Here is a 27980-nt window from a genome sequence, read left to right on the forward strand (position 1 = left end):
GAGAGTACCTTTGAGCCTAAGCAATGCAAATTTCTTACATACTGAAACCATAAAGAGTGACCTATGAACACATTATATTTAACACTAAAAGGCAACATTCTAAGTACCTAACAGTCCACACACAAAAACACCTGGGCTGCAAGCTAGCAGTCCTATTCAACAGTTAAGTTACAGAAATTCATTCTGTTTTGGAAAAAATACTAAAAGTGACTATCAACAGAAGAAACTTATACTTCATGATTGAGACAAGACGGTAAGAGGAGAATACAAACACCAAAAGGAATGACAACTACTGTTTTGTTCTCCTTCAGAAGAGTTGGGAAATTTTCAGATTTAGATATAACACCCTAACCCCCTCCCCCCCAATAAAGTAATTTACTATTATATGTCTTTCCTCTTTCATACTACAGCTTTCGTAAATACCTTTCAGTTCTTCAGGTCCAAGATCCAGTCTTAAACATTTAAGTGCTATGTTGTCTCTAAACACAAAATACTTTAGTCTATCACTGACAAACTCGAACACATCCTCTTGTTGAAGCTAGAGTTATTTGGAAACATCTACAGAGAACATCATTTAGTACAATAAAGTATATTAACTGGCATATACTAATCAAACTCAGGAATTAAAGTATCTAAAACAGCTTCAAAAAATTAAAACTATATACAGAAAAAAATATGACCCCATTTTTGGTAGGGAAACTGAAACAATTAACAAACACAAGTTGTCTTCACACACGGCACAAATTAATACAGTTTTTATTTGTACGATATTGACAACCACATATTCACTCAACCAAAGACTTTCTATATAAAACCGAAGATCGCACAGCTCATGAACTGCAGCAAACAGTCTGCAAGAAATATATATCAGTGCAAGGCAACTAGTAGAACTATTAGAACTGACTGCTGAAGGAAAATTTGCAGTAGTGACTTTGCTATCATGACTGCAAGAGACAGTAAGCACTGGAAGAAGCAATAAATTGTAGCAGAATACTGCTGTGTACCATTAATAATTCTGGTGGAGAATGATTACAATGTGTCTTGTAAGGGGAGTTGGTCAACTTGAAACATTATGAAGGATCATGACTGCTGTACGTGTTGGGGGAGGGAGGGGGGAATCTCTGCACTGAACACACATGCTATTGCCAGCTGAACAGCTGTGCAAGTGTAAATTTTAATAGGTTTACGAAAGGAGGAAACAAATCAGTATTTTGCCCAATTTGCAAATAAGAGCTATTTTGCTACACTTCCATATATTTCAGACGTTACTGGGAACTCTGGCATCCACTAACAACTGCACTCAAGATGACCACACTTTGTTCCCTCCAAAATGGAACTCCACACCAGATTGTAATGGTGTACTGAATATCATTACTGAAATGAAAGACTACAAGATAAGATGTTCTCAGGTTAATCCCAGTTCAGTATAATGAGCAATTCGAACTGTGAGAGAAGAAAACAAAGAATATATTACCATATTAAAACTGTTTAGAACATTAAATAATGACGGACATGGACTCTTTGATTTACAAGGTGGTAGTGGTGATAACAATCAGAAGAGCCATGTGTATTTGGTAATGAGTTTTAAGAGTGTAGTTTGGCATAATGTCAATTACAAAGTCATTAGAGACTAAGTAAAAGTTCGGATGGATCACTGAACCAAGTAGTCATTTGCCTTAATCAATTGTCATAGGGTCACTCACTCGCTGACCCCCCCCCCCCCCAAAAAAAAAAAAAAATTAAAAAAATGGTTGGACAAAAATTTTAGCTCCATTCCACTCAAATGAGAGGGCATTGTGCAAAGCATTGTACTTTGGCTAAGCTAACACTGCTGTCGCAAAATTATAGCGCATTGTGTTTCACTTTTCTAAAGTGCTGTCGGACCTGATTATCATTTTCACGGATGTCAAACTATCTAGAAATACACAACTGTCCACAGTCCAAGATATTAAATAATGAGACTAACACTTGCATGGAGTGCTTGGCGTGCTTTCCAATCTGAATCCCACGAGACAAAGGAGACAAACCATACAGATGATACTGCCTTCTAGAGCACTCCATAATTAGCAAACAACATAGGGACAAAAAGGATAACACACCCACAGAACTTCAAAACAGCTTTATGGACATTACACTGGAAGCGAATTGTGCATTTCTGTCTCTGGATACTGCCTACTGACACACACTGAGAAGCAACACACTGTCATCACATGAGAGTGTTCCAAGTGTAGTTTTCTGTGTCTGGCCACAAAGGAAAATTCATGCTGTATTTTGTATATGAAGGCAGAACATTCTTTAAATGTTCTGATGATCTTTTACCTCAAAGTATCACTGTTAATGATACCATCATCATAAACTATAATTGTTCCTTAGTAATTTCAAAACATTGTAATTCACCACTGTGTACTACAAAATTAGTGTAACATCAAATACAGGTGCTAAACTCATGGTGAATGTACATAATGTACGTACAGTATAAAAGAATTAATGCCAGAAAGGGTAAAGTAGGCACTCAATCCTCACACTTTTGTGAAAGATGGACAATGAATTCAACTTACATCTAAAAGGCCTCAGTATTTTTGCAAGTACTCACACACTCTAACTGTCACTTCAGTTTTAGATGTGAATGAAGACTTGGTCATTCAGTAATAAACAAAAGAATCTTATTTCACATTATCTGCCAATCTATCCTCCTAGAGCAATTAGTAATCTATTTGACATGGCAAAATTAAAATACAAACCATCACAGTGGACAGATACAGACTTTCAAACGTACAGAGAAGAATGCACTCAAATCTGATAAAAAGGAAGGAAAAAAAAAATTGCAGATATAAATTTTATCACCTCTGGTAGTCTTTCCAAAATCTCTGGAAAGACACAATGTACTAACTTTAGGCTAAAATTATCAGGAGTTTAGAAAAACAAATGCAATAAATACTGGCGAATTGTTTAAATAATGCTGTACACCATTTTGCTCCCTGGGACTTGCCTAATTGTAAAGATATAGTCATGAGCAAGGTACAACTGTGACCAACATTAAATACTAAACAAAATGAACCTGAATTCAAGTAACAGGATATAAAATATTGTACTCAAAATGAAAAAAAAAATTTAAAAGTTCTTAGCACAATATATTCATTTTCTGAGAGAGATACCTACCCAATTTGTATTTCAAATTCAGAGGCAGCAGAATATTATACCACAGCCCTAAACTTGAAAAATATTGAAAACACACACACACACACACACACACACACACACACACACACGGAGCATGGATACATAGTCATCCCACACACAAAATGTGGCATTATGGCGAAATAAAATTCAGGCAAACCATATTGGAAAGCAAAGATGGTAGAAAGCACTAACATTTAATGAGACTCATTTCCACAGTGACAAAACTACTAGAAATCTATAAATACTTTTTATCTTCAAGCAAATCTAAATTTTGTTGTTGTGATTAAAACACAGTATCAGGGTAGCAAAAAACAAAATTATTTGTTATCTGAATACATTCAACAACACAAAGAACCTCTTTCAAGAATTAATTTTAATTGGAATTTATGATGGGCAATACTTCCAGTATTTGTGGCTGCTTCCCTTGTCTCAAGATTTGAAACAGTAAAGATATTTAAAGGTAAACAATCTGATCTGATTTTTTAATACTTTAACCCATTTTCCACCGTGACAACTGACAAAAGGACTGCTTTCAATTATGATTTTATGTTCTAATTATGTTGTCATTCTTTTTCACTGTCAGTCTGAGTAAGTCAAAGACTCCTATTTCCACTGCCTTAACACATTTAACTTAAACACATCTAATACTAGAAAGGAAAGTGCCTATGAGTATCAGAGAATAATCTCGTCCAGAGGACAAATGCAGAAAGGACAGAGCAGGAGGGGGGAAAGGGTGAGGAGAATAAAAAGTTGAACTTGTTGGTATCTTCCATCCAGTGACCACCAGCATGTTTATAAATGGGCAACAATGCAAACCTTGGAAGTACAGAGCAGTTTTAGAATTACATGAGTGCCCACCAAAATTAAATTACAACTGAATGTCACAGAGTAGTACAACATGAATATGATGATTATATTTTCTAACAGTGCCACTCATATTTCAGCTGATTAATAGTGGAAAAATGCAGTAACCTATACCAGCCATATATTTTATACAACTGTGGAGATGATGTTTGAGTAATAATCATATTACTATTGAGAAACCCTCAGTGGGGAAAAGTACTAAATAGTTTTCCTACCTTTTGATGTTGCTCTCAGCTGCTGCTTCCTGCTGGCACTGTTGAAACCCTGAATGTTTAAAGAATGAAACCAAACCCTCTGGCCACTTTCAATATTGTGCATGGGATTTATCGCATAACACCCACAGAAGTGGAAGTGAGTGGTTGTGACAGTAAAGGTCTCAAATAACTACTGGTTCGAAACAAAATCGGCAGTTACTTCCTACGCTAAAATAGGGAAAGTTATATACTCCACATGCTTCAACTTGAAACCAAAAGCTAATAAGCTTTTTCAGAAACTGTAATAAGAACTGATATAAAAAAGAATATTATAAATAACTCACATCTTGACATGCATTATTTGCTTACGTGCTACTATGCCAAAGTTATACACACTCTTCATAAATATACTATCAGGTGCTACACCTATTACAATAAATGGGACACATACTTGACAAATGAGGGAGGGTGCAAGTTAACATGACATGCTTTTTAACTCACAATGGCTAGAATTGTTTGCTTTCTTTCTGTAACTCTATAGAAAAAAGTAGACATCAACAGAATTGTTTTCTTTCAATGTATTTAACTTTTTAAATTATCTTTCCCGTTTTGGTATGCACATTTTAACTTAGATTACTATAACAAAGCGTGTCATCTCACTGCAACTTGCACTCTCCTACTGGAGCTCACAAGAGTGTAGCACCAATATCAGAACCAGGAGAGCTACACTAATGCTGAAATTTGTATTTTTGCAGTTGTGATCTACTACAATGTCTTTCCATTGACTGCAATTGTAATCTTTTATTCGTTAAGTTGTAGCTACAACTTGCTGCAGCTTTCCACATATTGTACAGGTATTTTGCACAAAATGATACTGACATATCATACTTAGCACTTTAAATAGTGTACCAGATATGGTGCTTGGTATCTCTCAAAAACCTGATAGGTACTGGAAGACTTAACAGTTCTATTTACCTACAGCTCACAAGTGGAAAAAAAGTTTAGCAGAAATGTCACCAAAAAAAAAACATACTGCCATGTTTCCTGAAAGTTTGAAAAATTCATGGAAAGAGAAAAATGCAGAGGACCAACACTGGGAGGTTTGGGTGAATTCCAAAACTAAAAGGTGTCCTGTAGCCACATAAACAAACATTTAATGTATCATATACAGTACCAAGAATGTACTTAAAAGTAAGAAGCAAATTTTTGTCAGTATTCATTTACCAATATACGGTCAATCCATAAACAAATAAGAACACAAAACTTGCGCAACGGGAAAGCCCACAATCAAACTTCAATACTTTTAAGTCACCAAAGTAGTGTCTTACAGACACCGTTAAAGGAGGTTCACAAAGGAACTGTCAACTGATTCTTTGAGACACAACAAAGACCAAAATGAAGTATGGTACATATGGCCTCTTACTATTAATGTATCAGAAATTCATAAATTGGACTCTCTCCATAGCAAACTGACATGTATTTTCCAAAAAGCTCAACTAACATTGTATAGGCAACCCTATTTATCCTTCGGTTTTGTTTTTCTCCTGCCCTTTTGGGTTAATGTCAATTTCTCTTGTAATCACTCTTCTATCCCCACTACATTCTCAAATGTTTGTCCTTAACTTGGCGTATCCACTGCTTAAGACAGATGCTGACTGATCTCTGGGCAATCCTCATCAACTCTTGGTCACTGAACCCTACCATGCACAACATTTCCTCTCTCCCTTCCCAACCCCCCCCCCCCCCCTCTCCCTCTATCTATCATGAACTCCATGTTTTCCACATATCTTGCACTATTTCTGAAGGTCATTCACACAACAATTCATTTAGATGATTTAAAATCACCATAAATCTCTGGTTTTATATGGATAACCTCCCATTACATCTTTGCCATCCCCCTCCCTCCATTATTCTCCAGGTTTTATGGATAACCATCCATTAACCCTCTAGCGACCTTCAAAAAAATTCTAGAACTTTACTTTCTTGCTTTAAAGGACCTCCAGGCACACCATTAAATTACCCATTCATTTCTACCCCAATACTGTATAATAGATAAATAAGTACATATGACTAGACAATATTTCCAAAGACATTATGAAATTTGCTTTCTTCTGCAGTTCATCTGAAATTTCAAAACTAATGTGTAAGACACAGGTGAGGAATACCAACACTTCCATTTTGCTGAAAAGAAAGACTTAATTCTGTAGCTGGTACAAGAATTCTCTCTTCCTCTCGCATTAATACAATGAGCCAGTGTACCAACCTTTTTTTATAAGAGTAAGATCTTAATAATGATATACTGTTAATGATCATAAAAGTCATCTCGTTCCTTACATTTTGCCTTCAATACCACAAATGAAACCACAAGGAGGTGTCTGCTATCTAGAGGCCAGATCATAAAGAACAGTGTGAAGAATGACAGTAGTTTTACCCCAGAACATCCAGAATAAATAATAATGATCAGAAAAGTCTTCACTTCAAGTGAAGATACTCAAGCACACATACTTAGTACTCAAACAAATATACTGGGATTGGTATTCTCCCAGCACCAGAAAAAGAATGTATCAGTGCTCTTATGTTCTGAAACTGGAAACTACACCCTGTGACATGCAAGTATTACTGAATTTTACCTGTTGTTGATTTTTCACTGTTGACCGCATGGTGAGAAGAAATGATGGACTGCCCTGATGGACCAGGTACATCCAGAGGAGATGGTGGAGGGTCTTTGCTGTCCGAATCATCCTACATGACACATAAAACAGTTTCTTATTAGAATAACCATATTTCATTGCATTTAAGAAGAAAGAAGGACTTGCACTGATTATTGGAATCAGAATTCTTCCTATGACACTATCACAAAAAGACCATTGACACACTGGAACCTAAAACACATACAGTGTAGACCACATTGGTCAACACAAACTGCTAGTATTATAAAAGCAGTAGCTGTCATATCACTCCTCAACCTCTCTCTCTCTCTCTCTCTCTCTCCCTCTCTCTCTCTCTCTCTCTCTCTCTCTCTCTCAGGCAGATTTTTTTATATAAATATCATATGATGCTGTCAGTGAGAGGATGCAGGGGGGGGGGGAGATATGGGGGGGAGAGAGAGAGATATGGGGGGGGGGGGAGAGAGATATATATGGGGGGGGAGCGATATGGGGGGGGAGGGGTGCAAGGGGGAGGGGCGCGAGGGGGAGAGTGGGATGTAGAGAGGGTGGAAGGAGGGGGTGGGGGGGGAGAGTGGGGGAGAGTGGGGGAGGGGGGGGGGGAGAGTGGGGGAGGGGGGAAATATCATAAACACTTGTCATCACATTGCTGCATGAGGTGTGAAGAAGTGTCTGCTACTCAGTAACTGATGGAAAAGTACCTTGAGTGAGGGCAGAGCCATAGAGCCATCTGTAGGTAATCTGCAAGAGAGGATTTACACTGCTGGTTAGTTAAGGGGGTTAATGAACTAAACAGTGAGGGCACTGAATTGTAACAGCATGTAGGAGCGATACGAATGAACATTGAAAGCAGTACTGATGCCACAGATGAGGAATAATGTAAAGTGGTAAAAGTGTATTAGCCAGGCCAGTCTGCAGATCACAGAGCAGATGAGGGCTGACTCACAATTCATCTGCGGCAAGAGGCACCTCTCCCCCATCTGATCACCTGACAGTAGTAAGACAAGGTGAGACAATCATCACAGTAGGCAGGTGGGTGAGTGTGAGCAGTAGTGCGTCCCTTGGGGTTCATCATATAGTGTCCCTTGCACCACCTTTCCACCCCCAATATGGTGTAGTCAAAATGTCAGAGATGGGAATAAAACCAATGTTCTAGGAGGAAGCAGAAAAAAAGCTGTTCAATTCCTCTTTTGTAACCAACTAGTATCAAAGATAAAGCATTCTCAATGTCTTGTCTCTGCTGAGATGCTCTATATTAAGGGGCACTCCTAAAAAGTAAAATATGGTGTTGAAGAAAAATGGTTTAATCACATCTGTTGCTGTGGTCTTCAGTACAAGGACTGGTTTGATGCAGCTCTCAATGCTACTCTATTCTGTGCAATCCTCTTCACCTCAAAATAATCACTGCAACTAGATCCTTCTGAATCTGCTTACTGTATTCATCTCTTGGTCTTCCTCTACAATTTTTACCACCCTACCCTCCCACACTTCCCAACAATACTAAACTGGCAATTCCTTGATATCTCGGAAGTGTTGTATCAACTGGTCCCTTCTTCTAGTCAAGTAGTGCCACAAATTTCTTGGCTCCCCAATTCTATTCAGCACAACCTCATTTGTTATGTGACCTACTCCTTTAATCTTCAGCACTTTTCTGTAACATCACATATCAAAAGCTTATATTCTTTTCTTGTCTAAACTGTTTATCGTCCATATTTCCTTCCATAAGGGCTACACAAAGACTAATACCTTCAGAAAAGACTTCTTAACACATCTATATTTGATGTTATCAAATTTATTGTTTTCAGAAACGCTTCTATTGCCACCGCCAGTCTATATTTTGATTCCCCTCTACTTCAGGCATATTCAGTTATTTTGATGCCTAAATAGAGAAACCTATCTACTACTTTTAGACATTTCCTTATCTAATTCCTTCAGCACCCTCCGCTTTAATTCGACTACATTCCATCATCCATGCCTTGCTTTTGTTCGTTTTCATCTATTACCCTCCTTTCAAAGCACTGTCTATTCCTTTCAAACTGGTCTTCCAATTCTTTTGCTGTCCCTGAGAATTACAATGTCATCGGCAAAGCCCACATTTTTTACTAACTCTCCCTAGACTTCAAGGACTTTAATTTCTTCTCCAAATTTTTCTTTGGTTTCCTTTACTGTTTGCTCAATGTACACACTGAATGCCACCAGGGATAGGCTACAACCCTGTCTCACTCCCTTCTCAAACACTACTCCCCTTTCACACCTCTCGACTCATAACTGCTGTCTGGTGTCTATACAAGTTTAAAAACAGCTTTCTCTCCCTGTATTTTATCCCTGCTGCTTTCATAATCGCAAAGAGAGTATTCCAGGCAATATAGTCAAAAGCTTTCTCTAAGTCTACAAGTGCTCAAATGTAGGTTTGCCTTTCCTTAACCTATCTTCTAAGATAAGTCATTGCATTAGTACTGCCTCATGTGCTCCTACATTTCTCCTAAATTCAAACTGACCTTCCTCAAGGTCAGCTTCTACCACCTAGGCAAGCTCCAAACCTTTCATTTGTGCGCCTATCGATGAAGCAACACTTCCGCCTTTCAGTGAATTGTCTCCTTTATTCCTAAAAATTTGTAATTTTCAACCAGACCTTTCTGTACATTATTATTCTTAAGTATAGAATTCATGTTAGTATTTTTCAATCATGTCTTTTTAAGCTGATAGTTCAGTAATTTTAACATGTGTCTGCAATTGCTTTCTTTGTAATTGGAATTATTACATTCTTCTTGAAGTCTCAGGATATTTCACCTCCAACGTACATCTTGCACAGCAGATGGAAGGGTTTCGCCATGGTTGGCATTCCAAAGAATGGCATTAATTCTCCCGTCGCAATGTTGTCTACTCCCAGAGCCTTCTTTCGACTTAGGTCCTTCAGAGCTGTATCAAATTCTTCTTGCAGTATCATGTTTCCCACTTCATCTTCGTTTACAGCCTCTTCCATTTCTATATAGCTTTCAAGTTCATCTCCTTTGTATAGGTCCTCTATATACTACTTCCACCTTTTCACCCTTCCCTTCTTTGCTTAGGTTGGTTGGTTTAAAAGAGGGGGGAAAGGGACCAAACTACCGAGGTCATCGCTCCCTTGTTCCTAATAAAACAATGCCACAAGTGTGAGAATAAAATAGACAAGACACATAACACAAAACGGAAAGAAAGGAAAGACCACAAGAATGAAGGAAAGTCAACGAACACTAAGAGGAACAAAAGAGGACAAGAGAACAACAGAGAGGCAAGAAAGAGTTAGAAGAGAGTAAAACAAGGAAGCAGATTAAAGCCAGCCACCCTGCAACACATTAAAACTTTCACCCTAAAAGCACTAGGGTGGAGGACACAGAGGGACAAAGGACAGGCACGAAAACTCAGATCGAATGATAAAACCCACCCTCATGGATGAAACGTAAAACCAAATCAGCTGATGAGGCATTGTCTGCTAAAATCAATGATAAGTCCAGCAACCGAAGATGAAATCACAGGGCGGCCAAAGAGGGACACAGCAGAAGAATATGGGCCACTGTCAACTGGATGCCACACTGACACTGAGGTGGGTCTTCACAGTGCAGGAGGTAGCCGTGGAAAGCCCATGCATGACCAATGCAGAGCCTGCAGAGAACCACAGAGTCCCTGCGATACACCCTCATCAAGGACATCCACACATTCGTGGTCCCTTTAACAGCTCCCAGTTTGCTGTGCGTACTGAGATTTTGCCATTCCGTCTCCCAAAGCTGAAAGACCTTGCGGTGTAATAACGAACGCAGGTCAGTTGCGGGGATGCCCATCTCTAGACGTGGTTTCCATGTAGGCTGTTTGGCCAGCCTGTCAGCAAGTTCATTTCCTGGGATTCCAATGTGACCAGGGGTCCAGACAAACACCACTGAACGACTGGACCATTCCAGGGCATAGATGGACTCCTGGATGGACGCTACCAAAGGATGACGAGAGTAGCACTGGTCGATAGTTTTTAGGCTGCTCAGGGAGTCAGTACATAAAAGAAAAGACTCCCCAGGGTATGAACGGAGATACTGAAGTGCACGAGAAATGGCCACCAGCTCTAGTGAATACACTGCAGCCCTCGAGTAAGGAATGCTGTTCAATATGGCCGCCGTGCACGTAGGCAAAGCCAATGCGACCATCAGCCATCGAGCCATCAGTGTAAACCACTTTAGAGCCCCAGAACACGTCAAGAATCTAGAGGAAGTGACAGCGAAGAACGGCCAGGTTGACGGAGTCCTTAGGGCCATGTAAAAGGTCCAGACAAAGCTGCAGCCAAGGCGTTTAGGCATAAGTGAACGGACTGCAAGTAGAGATGGTAAATGGGAGGACTCCAGTTTGGGAGAGAAGGAACCGCACGCAAACCGCAATCGTTAACCCAGACATGGGCCGCCGATGCGGAAGATGGACTGCTGCGGGGTGGGAAAAGGAGACGGTAATTCAGATGCTCAGAGGAACTATGAATGTGTGCTGCGTAACTAGCGAGCAGTTGTGCACGTCTGATCTGCATTGGAGAGAGACCAGCCTCCACCAGTACACTGGTCATCGGACTCTTCCTAAAAGCTCCTGTCACCAGCTGAACCCCACAGTGGTGCACAGGGTCAAGCAAATGCAACACTGAAGGTCCTGCCGAACCATAAACCACACTCCCATAGTCAATTCAGGATTGTACCACGGCTCTGTAGAGCTGCAGCAGTGTAGAGCGATCTGCACCCCAATTGGTGTTGCTCACACAACGGAGGGCATTGAGGTGCTGCCAGCAGTTCTGCTTAAGCTGACGAAGATGAGGGAGCCAAGTCAATCAAGCTTCGAAAACCAGTCCTAGGAATCTATATGTCTCCACGACAGTGAGTGGATCGTTAGTAAGGTAAAGTGCTGGTTCCAGATGAATGATACGACGCCGACAGAAGTGCATGACACATGACTGTGGCTGAAAACTGGAAGCCATGGGCTAGAGCCCATGACTGCACCTTGTCGATGGCTCCCTGTAGGCGCCGCTCAGTAACACCAATATTGGAGCAACAGTACGAAATACAGAAGTCGTCTGTATACAGAGAAGGTGAAACAGAGGGCCCGACAGCTGCTCCTAGACCATTAATTGCCACTAAAAATAGAGAGACACTTAATACAGAGCCCTGCGGGACTCCATTCTCCTGGATATGGATAGAACTATGGGAGGCACCAATTTCGACATGGAAAGTATGGAGCAACAGGAAGTTTTGGATGAAAATTGGGAGCGGGCCCCAGAGACATCACTCATACAATGTGGCAAGGATATGATGTCGCCAGGTCGTGTCGTACGCTTTACGTAAGTCTAAAAAGACGGCAACCAGAATGTTGGTGAGGCTGCTGGACCAAAAGCTATCCACATCAAACGGGTTTTTACCAGGTTTGAGCCATGGTGCTCTCCCGCCATTGCGATGGAAAGACGCCATCGCACCAGATCCGGTTGAAGATGACGAGGAGATGTCACTTGTAGTCAGATGAGCGATGTTTAATCATCTGGCTGTGGATCCGATCAGGCCCAGGAGCTGTGTCAGGACAATGTGCAAGGGCACTGAGGAGCTCCCACTCTATAAATGGATTCACTGCAGCGTGTAGTGAATGAGAGGACGTTCCTTTTCTGCTGACGTTTCAGTGTGCGAAAGGCTGGGGATAATTCTCCGACGCAGAGGCTCGAGCAAAGTGCTCGGCAATCATGTTTGCGTAGGTAGATAACATGCCATTTACGGTAACATGGGGACACCTGTTGGGGCCTGGTACCCAAAAATATGTTTGATCTTTTCCCACACTTAGGAAGGTGACGTATGGCACCCAATGGTCGAGACATCTCTTACAACACTCCTGGTTCCGTCTTTAGATAAGGTACTGAACATGGGCACAGAGCCATTTAAAGGCTGCGAGGTGCTATACGGAAGGGTGCCGCTTATGCTGCTGTAGAGATCGCCGAAGCTCCTCAATTGCTTCAGCGACTTCCAACGACCACCAAGGGACTGCCTTATGCCTCGGGCACCCTAAAGAGTGAGGGATTGCACTTTCAGCTGCAGAAACAATTGTTGTCACCTGCTCAACCATCACATCAATGTTACTGTGTGGGGGAGATTCAATGGTGACAGCAGAGGTGAAAGTTTCCCAGTTCGCCTTGTTTAAAGCCCATCTGGGCAGGTGTCCATGGGCCTGATGCTGGGGCAGTGACAGGAAGATGGGGAATTGGTCACTACCACACAGGTTATCATGTGCTCTCCAGTGGATAGATGGGAGAATTCCTGAGCTGCAAATTGATAAATCAGTGGACGAGTAACTACCATGAGCCACACTTAAATGTGTGGTGGCCCCAGTGTTTAAGAGGCAGAGGTCAAACTAAGACAGTAAAGTTTCGACATCTCTGCCATGGCCAATAAGCATGGTACCACCCCACAAGGGATTATGGGCATTAAAATCTCCCAAAATTGGGAAAGGTTTAGGGAGGTGATCAATCAGTGCAGCTAATACATTCAGGGGTACCATCTGGAGGAAGATATACATTGCAGACAGTTATCTCCTGCGTCGTCCTTATTCTGACAGCCACAGCTTCAAGAGGGGTTTGAAGGTGCACACGTTCACAACAGAGTTTAGGACATAAACGCAAACTCCACCTGACACTCGATTATAGTCACTACGGTTCCTGTAATATCCCCTATAGCCACGGAGGGTAGGGGTCCGCATTGCCGGGAACCAGGTTTCCTGGGGGGCAATGCAGATAGCAGGTGTAAAGCTTAACAGTGGCCATAGCTCAGCCAGGCAATGGAAAAAACTGGATGGATGACGTCGTCATGAGACTGGGAAGGCATGGAACATTCAATGAGGCAGTTTATGCCTCAGGGTCACCTGCTGCCACCAACTTTTTCCTGAACAGTCTGTATCCATTTTGTCTTAAGGTCTGGCGAGATCTAGGTCCTCAGCAGACGCCAAAATCTCCACCCCATCCTCAGATGCAGAGCAAGTAGGTAGCGGTGGTGTGGGTGCCACCGCAATTTCCTTGGTCTTAGGGGTTTTCTTTTTGGATTTCTCTCACTGCTCCTTGGGTTTCCATGGCTGGGAGGACTTCACTGGCTCAGTCTCTGAGACTGAGGATGAGTGTGAAGCCGTATGACCAGCTGCTGTTGGGCTCTTCAGCCACTGGCGGGTGTCGTCTTTCCCACTAGCAGTAACCTGGGAAGGGAGTGACCCAAAGGACCCCTTCCTAGTGAGAGAAGCCGAAGAAGACTTATGCAGGAGGAACAGGGAGGGAAATGCCCCCCACCATCAAGGGGGCAGGTGTAGTCTTCCGGCTCAGAGAGGTGACTTGGGTTGTCGGAGCTGATGGTGCCAGCACTGTTGTAGCGGCAGCGTAAGACAATGTCATACGCACAGGATGCAGGCGTTAAAATTTTCTCTTAGCCTCAGTGTAGGTCAGTTGGTCCAGGGTCTTTTACTCCATGATTTTCCTTTCTTTCTGGAGAATCCTGCAGTCTGGTAAGTGGTGCTCTCCGCAGTTGACACAGATGGGAGGCGGGGCACATGGAGTACTGGGAAGTGATGGGTGTCCGCAATCTCGGCATGTGACGTTGGAAGTACAGCAGGAAGACATATGGCTGAACTTCCAGCACTTAAAGCACTGCATTGGGGAAGGGATATAGGGCTTTACATCACAGCGGTAGACAATCATCTTGACCTTCTCGGGCAATGAAGAAGGCACCGGTGACAACATGATTATCCCTTGGATACGTCGGACGAAATGTACATCTTGCTGCTCTAAATTGGTGCGCAGCATCGTAGGACTGCAAAAGAAGGTCCCTGCGAAATATGATACCCTGAACCATACTTAAGCTCTTATGGGGCGTGAGGGCATGATGGTTACAGAAACATCCCCCAGCTTGTCACAAGCATGTAACTCCTGTGACTGGGCAGAGGATGCTGTTTTGATCAAGACTGACACGGACCTCATTTTGGACAAGCCCTCCACCTCCCCAAACTTGTCCTACAAACGCTCAACAAAAAAACTGAGGATTCATCATCATGAAAGATTCCCCATCAGCTCTCAAATATACAAGGTGGCGAATAAGATCCGCTGTTATCCTTAGCCTGACGTTCCTCTCATGCTGTGGCCAAGAAGGGGAACAATTTGGGGTCATACTTCTGTGCGTTGAATTGAGCTTGTGATCGCTTAGAGACTGCTGGTGTTTTACAACGATCAAGAGATGATGGACTACGCTTCATCGCGTGTCATCTGCCCTGATACCACCTACTCCGACCAGAGGCCCTCCCCAAGGGCGCCGCCCAGCCCGTAGCAAAGGCCACCTGGCAGGATGGCCAATTTCTGGGAGTCCCGATGCCCTAGGGGGATGTGGGCATCTACCCCTTGGCATATGTGGGGAGTTAATGGTGCAGGCATCAGCAGAGCGATCCCTGTGTGGTCAACAGGGTACATGGTGGCCCCACCACAATGGACTGGATACCGTGCTGGATATCAGGTGCAAAGAAGTCCATGGTCATCATCGACACAGAAAGTGACACTGCATTGTGCATGGTGGAAAACGCACCCAGGTCTTCGTCCAAGAGATGGAGAATGGGTGGGACTGCAATGTGGTGAGAAAGTGGTCTAAAGATCTCAACGCATGATGGACACGATGCACCTTGTAAGGTGCTCTTCCCCAATTGTCTCGCTCTTCAGAAAAATTTTGAAGAATGGAGGTCAAACCCTACAGGGGACCATCACATAAAGGCCGAAACATGTGAAACTCCTTTTAGTCACCTCTTACGACAGGCAGGAATACCTCGGGCCTATTCTAACCTCCGGACCCGCATGGGGGCTTTGCTTAGGATTCTTTTTCTATGAGAGCTCTTGATATTTATACAGCTGCTTCTCTTTTCTCTAAAGGCCTCTTTAAATTTCCTTCAGGTGGTATCTTTCTTTCACCTAGTGAAATATGCTTCTAAATCCTTACATTCGTCCTCTAGCCATCTGTTCCTGCACTGCCTGTCGTTGTCTTTTTCAGATGTTTGTATTCCCTTTTGCCTGCTTCATTTGTTGCATTTTTGTATTCTCTCCTTTCATCAGTGAAATTCAATACCTCCTCTATTATCCAATGATTTCTATTAGGCATGTTCTTTTTACCTATTTGATCCTCAGATGCCTTCACTATTTCATCTCTCAAAGCTACCCATTCTTCTTCTACTACATTCCTTTCCCCTGTTTTTGTCAATCATTCCCTAATGCACCTTCTCAAACTCTCAACAACCTCTCGTTCTTTCAGTTTATCCAGGTCCCATATCCTTAATTTCCTTCTTTTTTGCAATTTCTTCAGTTTTAATCTACAGTTCATAGCCTATAAATTGCGGCCAGAGTCCACATCTGCCCCTGGAAATGTCTTACAATTTAAAATCTGGTTCCGAAATCTGTCTTGCCATTATATAATCAAGCTGAAACCTTTTGGTGTCTCCAGGTCTCTTCCATGTACACAGCCTTCTTTCGTGATTCTTAAACCAAGTGATAGTGATGATTAAATTATGCTGTGTGTGTGGCTTCCTCTTTCATTTCTTTGCCCCACTCCATATTCACCTACTATTTTACTCTTCTCCTATGTTTCCTATTATGAAATTGCAGTCCCCAACCACAAATTTTCATCTCCCTTAACTATCTGAATAATTTCTTTAACCTACTTATACGTTTATTCAATCTCTTCATTATCTGCACAGCTAGTTGGCACAAACTCTTACTACTGTAGTAAATGTGGGCTTCATGTCTATCTTGGCTATCATAGTGCACTCACTATGCTGTTCATAGTAGCTTATCTGTATTACTATTTTCCTATTCATTACTGAATTACCCCTACGCGAGTTTGTATTTGTAACCCTGTATTCAACTGACCAGAAGTCCTGTTCGTCCTGCCACTGAACTTCACTAATCCCCACCACATCTAACCTCAACCTACACATTTCCCTTTTTAGTTTTTTTAAGTACCAGCACGATTACCGGTACGCAATACAGCATTCCACGGTCTGATCCATAGACCCCAGTGTTGTTTCTCCTGATGACGACAACCTACTGCGTAGTCGCAACAAAGAGGTCTAAATGGGGGACTGCTTTACCTATGTAATATTTTACCGAAGATGATGCCATCATCATTTAACCATACAGTAGAGCTGCATACACCCAGGACAAATTACAGCTGTAGTGTCCCCTTGCTTTCAGCTGTTCACAGTACCAACACAGCAAGGCTGTTCTGGTTGGTGTTGCAAAGCCACATCTGTCAATCATCCCAATGAAGCCCCCCTGCAGCTACTGAAAAGATGGCTGCCCCTCTTCAGCAACCACATGTTTGTGTGGCCTCTCAGTAGATAGCCCTCCATTGTGGACGTACTTACAATACAGCTATCTGTATCTCTGAGGCACACAAGCCATCCTACCACCAGAAAGATACTTGGCTCATATAAAAGTAATTAAAACAGAGTACAAGACGGATGACCATGGTAGTCGGCAGATGAGGGAGGGTCAAAGGCTCCTGGGCCCAGCATATGACAGGAGGCACCCAAACTGCCCTAACCTTGCCTTGCTCCCAAAGCAGTTTATACCAACAGATCTGACAATAAAAACTAGTTTCTCAGAGGAAACTAAGAACCAGTTCAACTGGCCATAAGTTATCTGCCAACATCAGAGGCAAAGAAGCCAGAAGACCATGCTTGGCTTTGAGAGTCTGAAAGAAGGGTGCATTCCCTCCAGCTTGTAATATATGGTTTCTAAAGCTCCACGATCACAATATGGACTTGGGGCTCATTATACAACTACAGCTTCCGGGAGCGACAGAAAAAGGAGCGCCATGCACCCTAGTTTCCCTTATAGTGCAGATTTTTTTAGAAGGGACAGCAGTCCATCTGATGATGTTCCATCTCTCCAAGCGAGTATAGGTCTTATTTGCACTCACAAATGAACACCTGAGGTCATCAAAGCAAATGTTGGGTGAATAACAGATTCTCTGGTCAAACAGCAAGCCAGTTCATTCCCCGGGACACACAACACATGGGACCCACAGAAAGACAACTGACCAGGTACCAATATTATGAAAAGGACAGCTGCTACTCACCATATAGCGGAGATGGTGAGTCAAAACAGACCCCCCCCCCAGTCCAAACACACACACACACACACACACACACACACACACACACACACACATACACACGACAGTCTTTGGCAGCTGAAGCCAGCAGGTAGTATGACAGAGATCAAACAAAAGATTGTGAATAATAGTTATCACATTGTGACATAACATCAATCAATAGCATGGAGACTGCTTATTGAGCCACAACAAACTAAAATTCATTCAAGGCAGCTCTGTTTAATAAAATTTAAGGCTCTGTTAATGGCTATTAGTACTACCATATAACCCCTTCACATTCTGGCAATGTATGTTGTTCCTGACTAGTGGGAGATGGAAAAGGATATTTCACTCTATCCATGGTTTTGGAGACATCAGTGCATGTAACCGTAGCACTCCGAGACTCCTGGAGAGCAGAGGAACAAACGCCAGAAGGTCATGGGGGCAACAAATGTTAGGTCCTTGAAACAGATCGGCCCTACTTTGTGGTTTGGGTAATACACAAGGAAGACTGCAAGGGAATACATTGGGATTACATTCCAAGAGGTATAACCAAAAGGTCCTGGCAGGAAGGCACATTCGAATACGGAAAGTCATTTGAGTTTAAGTGTCTGAGGGTCAACAATCCTGTATGACAAAAACAATTTGATTAATTGGACAATACAGAAAATGTGTGATGATGACATAAGCAAGCAAGAGTTGTGTCATCGCAGTCTTTCAAGGTGGCATGCTTTAATACTTTGATTAAAATACTCAAGCTTTCAATACTTGGCTTTATCATCGCCATCAGGAGTTAAAACCATAGACTTCTTATATAGATGCAAAAGCAGCATCTGGAACCTTCCAGGGCGAGCGGGAGTGGCACACAAGCAGAAGGCAAGGCAGGCAACTCCCACTGGCTCCGTCCTGTTGTGGGATCAAGTGATATCAGATGATGCAAGCAGCCAGCACCACATTTTGCTCCTGCATCTCAACAAGCATCAAGGCTCCGTCTTTCCTTTCACTTGCTGTTCGAAACCTGCCCCAATACCACATCTAGTGAGTGTACCTGTGGTCTCCGTTAACACTGTCGGTGTTATTCTGATTTTGGCCGCTTCTTTTATAAAAGAATTTCAATATGATGGTGTTTGAGCCAAAACTCTTGTCTTTCCACACTTTGTTATATGCCCGTTTTCCACACAATGTTCAGCCACAGGCGACTTCTAAAGTTTCCTTTGTTTAACATGATGCTCACCAACAGTGCAAATAGTCTGACCTCTGTAAATGCCTCTTACATTCACAGGGGACACCATACACACCACAAACTCAAAGACCTATGTTGTCTTTAATGGAGCATAATGTATCTCTATCTTGGAGGCCGGCCGGAACACTTGTCTCGGTCCATGTCCCTTCAGCACATGTCCTATCTCGCTATTAGTTCCAACACAGTAGGGAAGGAATGCAGCTGGCTTGGCCTCTTACACTGATTCAGCTGGTGTTCCATCGGTGGCACCTGAAAGCTTTTGCAGTTTCTCCCTTGCTCTAACTATTCTCTCTGGACATGCACTTCAAATGCTGAAATTCAGACTCTAAATGATCATGTCAGAAATACTCTTTGCCCATTGTACTACAGTGTCCAGGGCTGCTTTCTTGTGTACAAGGTGTTCAAAACTGTTGCCGGCCCTTGTCACCATCTGACATTACTCGATCCCGCGGCAGAACAGAGCCATTGTCTAACTTGCCTTCTGTGCATGTGCCATTCTGGCCCTCTCTGAAAGGTTTCAGACACTGCCATTACATTTATGCAAGAAGAACACCATGTTATCCCTGGCAGTAAGTGTTTTTAACTCTGATGATGGCAGAGACACCTATCGAAAGCTCAAGCACTTTATTCAAAGCGATGCGGCTTGTAAACTGAGAAGATTTTATCAAAGCATGCCATCATGAAAGACTCCAAGGACACATATCACTCCTCTACAGTGAGGGCATAATGGACCATGTGTGACTGCTAGAAAAACTGTAAAAGAAGAAATCACATGTGCCGAGTTCTTTAGCATTTTACTATACTGCCAGGACAAGGACACAATTGCTCACTTTTCTGTAGTCGGATGCTGTTTCGAACTGTTGCAGTGGATAGAATTTTGAAGAATTCTAGTTACACTATAGTGAGACAGCAAATAAGACAGAACCTATGAACTTTATGTTAATGCCAGAAACCTACTCGACTGTCATCTACTTCTAGCATCAACCTTGTTGCCCTTTGCTGGGAGTGGGCAGACATAGCCACAGCAGTGCAACAGCATGCGAGTTTGTGCAAGATGACATCTAGGCAATGTTCCAAGATTGACTGCTTAACTCGCGGAGGTGCCAATCTGGTGTCCAATGAGACCCACATAATAACTGTTAATCTTTCCTATCATGAACTGAACAATGGCTCTGTTGCAGCACTGAGCAACAGCCTTAATTTTTCTCCAGCACCAAGACATCTGCCAATATTGAATACTGTTCATGGAATAGAGCAGTGCATTAGGTATCTCTTGCACAATGCAGCCGAGGATGTCAAACTATCCACTAGCTGTATTCTAGAGAAAGGCAAGTCCACAGAAATCCAAAATTAGCCAGGAGGAACGACATGACTTATGCTTATTACATGAGAAAGAGGACTTTTTTGTCTTGCCAGCTAAAGGAAATGCCACTGTGGTCCTGAACACCGAACACTACAATTGGAAGGTGCTGCATTCGTTATAAGATGGCACATATTGGAAGCTCAGTCACAACCCGACATAAAACACTGTCAAAAATATATGGAAGTTAATAAAGAACTCTGGTAGGCCAGAAGAAGTGACGAAGAAATTAATGATACATGCCGCCAGACCTTCCAGGTTTTATGAATTGCCTAAGATACACAGAGGAAATGTTACTCTGAGACCTATAGTTAGTGTAATCAGTTCAGTTCATCTACCTACTTCACATTGTTAATTCGCACTCATTCATTGACACTCTCAGGAAAAGGAAGATAGGTCAAACACCATAATGGTTAGTTTGGATATTCTCTCTCTTTTTGTGAGGGCAATAGTACTAGGCATGTTGGATCTTCTGACTCAACAGTTTCCACCTGAGATCGTCAAGGTGTTCTGCCATGCATTAACAACAATTTACTTCCTGTACTGCAACAAATATTATGAGATGATGAATGGCACCGCCATGGGATCCCCACTGTCTTCAGGCACTGTGTATTTTTTCATGGAACATTTTGATAACCAAGCTCTAACTCTGAGGTTGCATCCATCTTGCTTCTTATGGTATGCTCACACCACCTTCTGCATATGGTCTTATCATAAAAATACCCTACAGCAGTTCGTCAACCACATGAACTGTGTCCATCCCAACACTGAGTTTACTGTCGAGTTAGAGAGTGATAACTAGCTTCCATTCTTGAGTAGTTGAGTGGAAGAAAGGAAGCCGGCTAGGTGTACAGGAAAACCTATGTAAACTGACTGATACTCAAACGCCATTAGTTTTCACTAGCCTGTACACTTCAGTACCCTGGGCAAAGATTAAGCCCCTTTTACATAATTGACTTTCTTGCCTCAATTGACGACTTAAGACAAGTATGTCTGCTGCAGCAACCCTGGCATTTTGTTCCTGTAGTGAGTGTGGTGTCACCACCAGACACCACACTTGCTAGGTGGTAGCGTTTAAATCGGCCGCGGTCCGTTAGTATACGTCGGACCTGCGTGTCGCCACTATCAGTGATCAGACCGAGCGTCGCCACACGGCAGGTCTAGTCTAGAGAGACTCCCTAGCACTCGCCCCAGTTGTACAGCCGACTTTGCTAGAGATGGTTCACTGTCTACATACGCTCTCATTTGCAGAGACGACAGTTTAGCATAGCCTTCAGCTACATCATTTGCTATGACCTAGCAAGGCGCCATATTCAGTTACTATAATTACTTCAGGAATGTATTCTGAACAGATAATATTGTGAATCATGTACCGTAAAGAGCGACGTTCATCATTAATGGATTAAAGTTGAGTATCAAACTAATAACGTCCGCTTTCTGAATTCTCTTTCCTTGTCATGTTCCAGACCTCACGTCAGTATAGTTCTTCCCTCCTCACGCCAGCCTGCGTGAGCTAAAACGCGTGCATTTCGGCCTCCACTCGTAACATGGTGTTGGCTCTTCTGCTAACACAAAATTGGCGGTGAGCAGTAAAAACCGTGTTCTTAACTATACTGACATATGTTGTTGCGACTGCCCTGATTTCGTTGTGAAATGGCTTCGCCACAATCTCCAGATGTACTGCCCGAATTTTATCGCTTACAGGATCAGCAGACGCAGGCATTACTGGATGCCCTTGGACAGCTCATCCAGGGTCAACCTGCAATGCAAAACGATGCAGCAGCTGCCACTCCACCACTAACGCAGCCACAACACACAGTTGCACCGACCTTCAGAACTTTTGATGCTGCACTGGAAAGCCAATTTGGATTCCATCTCGCCGCATACAGAATTCAAGGTAACGAGCGGCAGCCTTTTCTTTTTTCATCTGTCGGTGTGCGAACCTACCGTGTGATAGTCAAATTATTTCCCTGACACGACGTAGCGACTCTGTCCTACAAAGAAATTTTGTCTGCATTAGATGCATATTTCAAACAATCGGTCAATGTAGTTGCAAAACGGTATACCTTCTTTCGTACAAAACGTATGGCAGGTCAGACTAATCGGGAGTGGGTTGCAACCTTGCAAGGCCTTACTAGGGATTGCACTTTTGAGTGTCAATGTGGACTCCCTTATTCAGATACTATGGTACGTGATGCAATTGCACAGAACATTTCTGATGTTCGTATAAGGGAACAGATTTTGAAACTAGTCAATCCCTTCCTTCAACAAGTGATGTACATATTGGATTGACAGGACACACTAGACTTTGCTCAGGAATCATTTGAAACTTTGCCAGCCATGTGTCAGGTTAACCGGCCTGCCGGGCGAGCTGCACGGAGCAGTAAACAGCCCTCGTGCCCGGCCGCGCTGCTGCCGCCGCCAGGATCTCAGCCACATGTGCCGCGCCGGCAAGCAAATGCAGTGCTCAAATCATGCCCGCGGTGTGCTACTAAACATTCGCGTGAGGATTGCCAGTCATGCCAAGCTATTTGCTTTTACTGTAATAAAAAAGGACATGTTCAGAGTGTTTGCCAGAAAAAGCTCAGATCGGAAACTCAAAACCATTCCAGGCCCATTGCTTCGTGCCGGAATTGGAATCGAACCAAGGATACTCAGGCACGCGAAACTTCGCCCATGGAAATTCATGTCGTTCATTCCACTCCGCCCAGTGCCACTCTCTCTAACAGTGACTGTGTTCGTCCCACAAATAGTGTGCGTCGACATTGCCGGAACTCCCGTCAAGTCGCAAGTGATTTTCTACCAGTGTCAGTTCACGTTGCACGAGACAGTCGCTCTTGCCATCAGCAGGACAGTGAACTTTTTGTAGACTTCGACATTAACGGCAAAGTGATACCATTCCAGCTCGATACCGGAGTGCAGTTTCACTGATCAATCAAGACACTTACAAACTGCTGGGCACACCTCCATTGCATAGCTATCCAGGTCAAGAGATCCCTGTGTTAGGACAGTGGAGCCTTCTTGCAGCATACAAAGAACAAACAAAACTTGTGTCATTTTACATCCTTCGTTCTTCTTCTGCAGTGAACTTGTTTGGTTTTAATTCATTTCAGTTGTTTAACTTGTCTATAGTAAATCAGGTTCTATCAGTGAACCAGACTGTGCCTTCAGACAGTGTTTCTCGTCTATGTGAAGAATTTGCAGACATTTTTGCACTGGGCCTCAGTTGCGCTAAGAACTATAAAGCACATTAGGAACAGAAAGTAAACGCGCAACCGAAATTTTTCAGAGTGTGCAATGTTCCCCACGCATTGCGTGATGAGGTTGCAAAAACATTACACAATTTGGAATCACAAGGTGTAATTGAATGTGTGCAGGCTTCTCTCTGGGCATCACCCTTAGTAATTTTGCCAAAACCTTCGGCAATGGTCTTCGCTTACGGAAGGACAAATGTGTGTTTTTTGCTCGTGACTTGCCATACCTGGGACATGTACTCAATGCCCAAGGCATACGTCCCAGTCCCACGCACCTCCGTGCCATACAAGACTTGCCTTCGCCGCAGAATTTGAAGCAGCTACAGAGTGTGCTGAGAAAAATCAATTATTATCACAGATATGAGCCGCATGCCTCTTCCATTTCAGCTCCGCTTCATTGCATACGCCGTAAAGGTGTTCCGTTCGTGTCGACGACAGAATGTGAACGCGCCTTTTGCCGGTTGAAATCTGTGTTGCTTTCCAATACTTGCCTTACACCATACGATCCCCAGAAGCCCCTTTTGTTGATGGTGGATGCATCGCATTTCGGGATCGGTGCTGTGCTTGCGCACAAAGATGACTCGCATGATCGCCCTATTGCCTTTGCGTCCAAATTGCTCTCGTCTGTGCAAAGAAATTATTCACAGATCGAAAAAGAAGCATTGGCTCTCGTATTTGGTGTTACAAAGTTTCACGACTTCTTGTATGGTCGTCGCTTTACCATAATCACAAACCACAAACCTCTGACATCGCTTTTTCATCCGAACAAGCCTGTACCTCCACGTACAGCACAGAAGTTCATTCGCTGGTCTATTTTCCTCTTGCAGTACCGCTACACTATCTTGTATCAGTCCACTGCTAAGCACGGAAACGCTGATGCACTGTCCCGTTTGCCTGTTGCTGAGGATAGGGCATTCGATTCCTCCGAACTTGCTTGCATGTTCATTGATTCGGAAACCGATGACGTGGTCGAATCATTTCAGATTGACTTTCGTCGTGTAGCTACAGCCACAACTGCCGACCCTGTCCTTGCTACCGTTCTGCGTTTTGTTGCTACGCAATGGCCCTTGTCAAAGTCACGGATCGAGGACCGGTTGGTTCACCGATTTTTTGCTCACAAGGAGCATTTTTGTTCGCCGTGGTGTTTTGCTGTTGCATTCTGATAATGATCAGTCCAGGGTCGTGGTCCCATGTTCGTTACAGTCCCATGTCTTAAAGCTTCTCCACCAAGGACATTGGGGTATAGTGAGAACGAAACAACTTGCTCGTCAGCACTATACTTGGTTTGGTATCAATGCCGCGATTACAACTATGTACTCTTCTTGCATGGTATGTGCCGAACAACAATCAGCACCACCACAGAAATTCTTTGCATGGCCAAAAGCCACTTCCCCTTGGCAACGCTTACACACTGATTCTGCTGGTCCATTCTGGAATGCTCGATGGTTGGTTGTGATAGATTCATTCAGTAATTTTCCTTTTGTTGTCCAGATGTCTTCCACAACATCATCTGTCACCATCCAAGCGTTATCTTCTATCTTTTGCATTGAAGGTCTTCCACAGACAAGAATTTCAGTCATTCTGCAAGGCCAATGGTATTCAACATCTGATGTTCGCGCCATTTTCGCCACAGACAAACGGTGCCACTGAACAATTGGTCAGGACTTTCAAGTCACAGATGTTGAAGTTGAAAGAGCTGCATTCTCAGGAGGACACATTATTGCTCTTTTTGCCCTCTTATCGCTCTAAGCCCTGAGATGGTCGCTCGCCGGCCGAGTTGCTCCATGGTCGCCATCATCGAACCTCGATGTCTATACTACATCCGCCGCATCCGGTTCCTATACAGTGGCAGACACTTGCTTTTGCACCAGGCGACGTTGTCTACTACCGCCACTATCAAGGTTCACGGCATTGGCTCGAAGGGCGCATTCTTGGCTGCCTCGGACACGCTATGTATCTGGTTTCGGGGGCCTTTGGTGAGGTGCGCCGGCATCTCAAACAGCTGCGCCTCTGTCGTCGCATGGGATCTGCCGCTCGCCATCTGCTTTCAGCGACAGTGCCGTCCGGTCAGTGCCCTGGGGACCCATCTACCGGCTCGCCTCAGCCCCAGGTGTTACCGACGCTGCCTTCCATTTTGCCCCATGGCGACGTGCCGCTGCCACCCGCCTGTTCTCCCGCCGGCGATGCCCGCAGTGGACGCGTCGCTGCAGCCATCGGTCGCCTCCCTGGGTCACGCGCTGCCGATTGCTTCCCGTGACCAGTTGTCCTCCGACATGGAAATCTTGCCTGCTCCGGACCATATATCGTCTTCGCCCATCGGGTGCCCCAGCCCGATGGAGGTCGACCGTTCGAGCCCTCCTGTCTCTCTACGGGCGCATACAAGCATGTTGGCGTGCACCCTGGAGTAGGTTTTCAAGCGTTCCCTAGCTCCCCGCTGTCCGAATGACAGGGTGCGGATGGCACAACCTCGCCTGTTGTTAGGCTCCCCACCTCGTCGCATACGTCAACATGGGGTCCTCCCCACGGCAGGCGGAGGCCTTATACCACCACCGTCTGCCAATTTGCGGGGGAGGAATGTGGTGTCACCGCCAGACACCACACTTGCTATGTGGTAGCCTTTAAATCGGCCGCATTCCGTTAGTATACGTCGGACCCGCATGTCGCCACTATCAGTGATTGCAGACCGAGCGCGACCACACAGCAGGTCTAGTCTAGAGAGACTCCCTAGCACTCGCCCCACTTGTACAGCCGACTTTGCTACAGATGGTTCACTGTCTACACAAGCTCTCATTTGCAGAGACGACAGTTTAGTATAGCCTTTAGCTGCATCATTTGCTATGACCTAGCAAGGCGCCATATTCAGTTACTATAATTACTTCAAGAATGTATTCTGAACAGATAATATTGTGAATCATGTACCGTCAAGAGTGATGATCATCATTAATGGATTAAAGTTGAGTATCAAACTAATTACGTCCGATTTCTGAATTCTCATTCCTTGTCATGTTCCAGACCTCACGTCAGTATAGTTCTTCCCTCCTCATGCCAGCCTGTGTGAGCTAAAACGTGTGCATTTCGGCCTCCACTCTTAACACGGTGTTGGCTCTTCTGCTAACACAAAAGTGAGTCTTGTCCATTTTGAGCACTCATTTTTGTTCGTATGTCAGCATCAAAATTGCCAGTATTGTGGGAGCTGTCTACTGTGCAGTTTGGCATCTGAATGGTGAAAGTCAGGTTATAAGGGACTAGCCTTTTTTTTTCAGAAAAATCTAAATGTAGTAACCAAATATAGGAACACGCAATGACAACAGAGTTTATTAATGACTGAAGCAGAATTCATAGTGGAAGTTTTTCACAGATGTTGCGTAATAAATTGTTCACATTACTGATGACAAACAATTAGAAAGGCATAATCCTAAATTTCGGAACATATACATTTATCTGCTCGAGAAAATATATTCTTGCAAACACATCAGGCAATATGTAGAACACAGTGAACAGCGCCTTTTTGATTTATCCTTTGTATCTTGTTTTCTTAGTAACAACAAAAATTACCTTTCCTGTCCAATAATTCTGACTTTTTCACTGTTGAAATAATTTCCATTAAACACATTTATCTATTATGTTCTTATTTATGTGTAGTGCAGGTTTTTTTAATATAAAAGGTAAATACTTTTTGCTTTTAGATTTTTGTCCCTGTCTTAGACTAAGAAACACATAGAAAAATATACTAGGACATTGAGTAACTTTCCAATGTGCCACGAAAACAAAGCAAAGAACGTAACAGAGATTAAGAAGACACAAAAGCACAAAATCCATTTCTGTAATACGAGTCAGTTTGATCAAAATAGGTTATTAGCTTCTGATGTCAGCAAACGTTACCATTGTCCGTTGTCTCTGTGCATGTGCAATGTGCAGCATACTCAGAAATTTAGAACTCCAACCTCAGCACAATCTATACTCACTGACATCATAGTCACACTAATGACATGGTTAGTTGCTGACTTTCATGCAGGCACGAAAGACGCACGCACTTCGAGTACACTTCGAGTAGTTGATTTTGATCAGAAAG

The 27980-nt window shown here is 43.4% G+C and overlaps 1 protein-coding gene across 2 annotated transcripts in view; it reads right to left on the reverse strand.

The window, feature by feature from the left end:
- LOC124711930 (protein bric-a-brac 1-like) overlaps positions 1 to 27980 on the reverse strand; it is a 195578-nt gene that overhangs the window by 86578 nt on the left and 81020 nt on the right. For both annotated transcript variants that reach the window (XM_047242188.1, XM_047242189.1), the window contains exon 5: positions 6869 to 6980. In XM_047242188.1, coding sequence (XP_047098144.1) covers positions 6869 to 6980 — 112 coding nt within the window. The remainder of the gene's footprint in view (positions 1 to 6868; positions 6981 to 27980) is intronic.

The sequence above is a fragment of the Schistocerca piceifrons genome, chromosome 8, assembly GCF_021461385.2.
Source record: "Schistocerca piceifrons isolate TAMUIC-IGC-003096 chromosome 8, iqSchPice1.1, whole genome shotgun sequence".
Classification (NCBI taxonomy): domain Eukaryota; kingdom Metazoa; phylum Arthropoda; class Insecta; order Orthoptera; family Acrididae; genus Schistocerca; species Schistocerca piceifrons.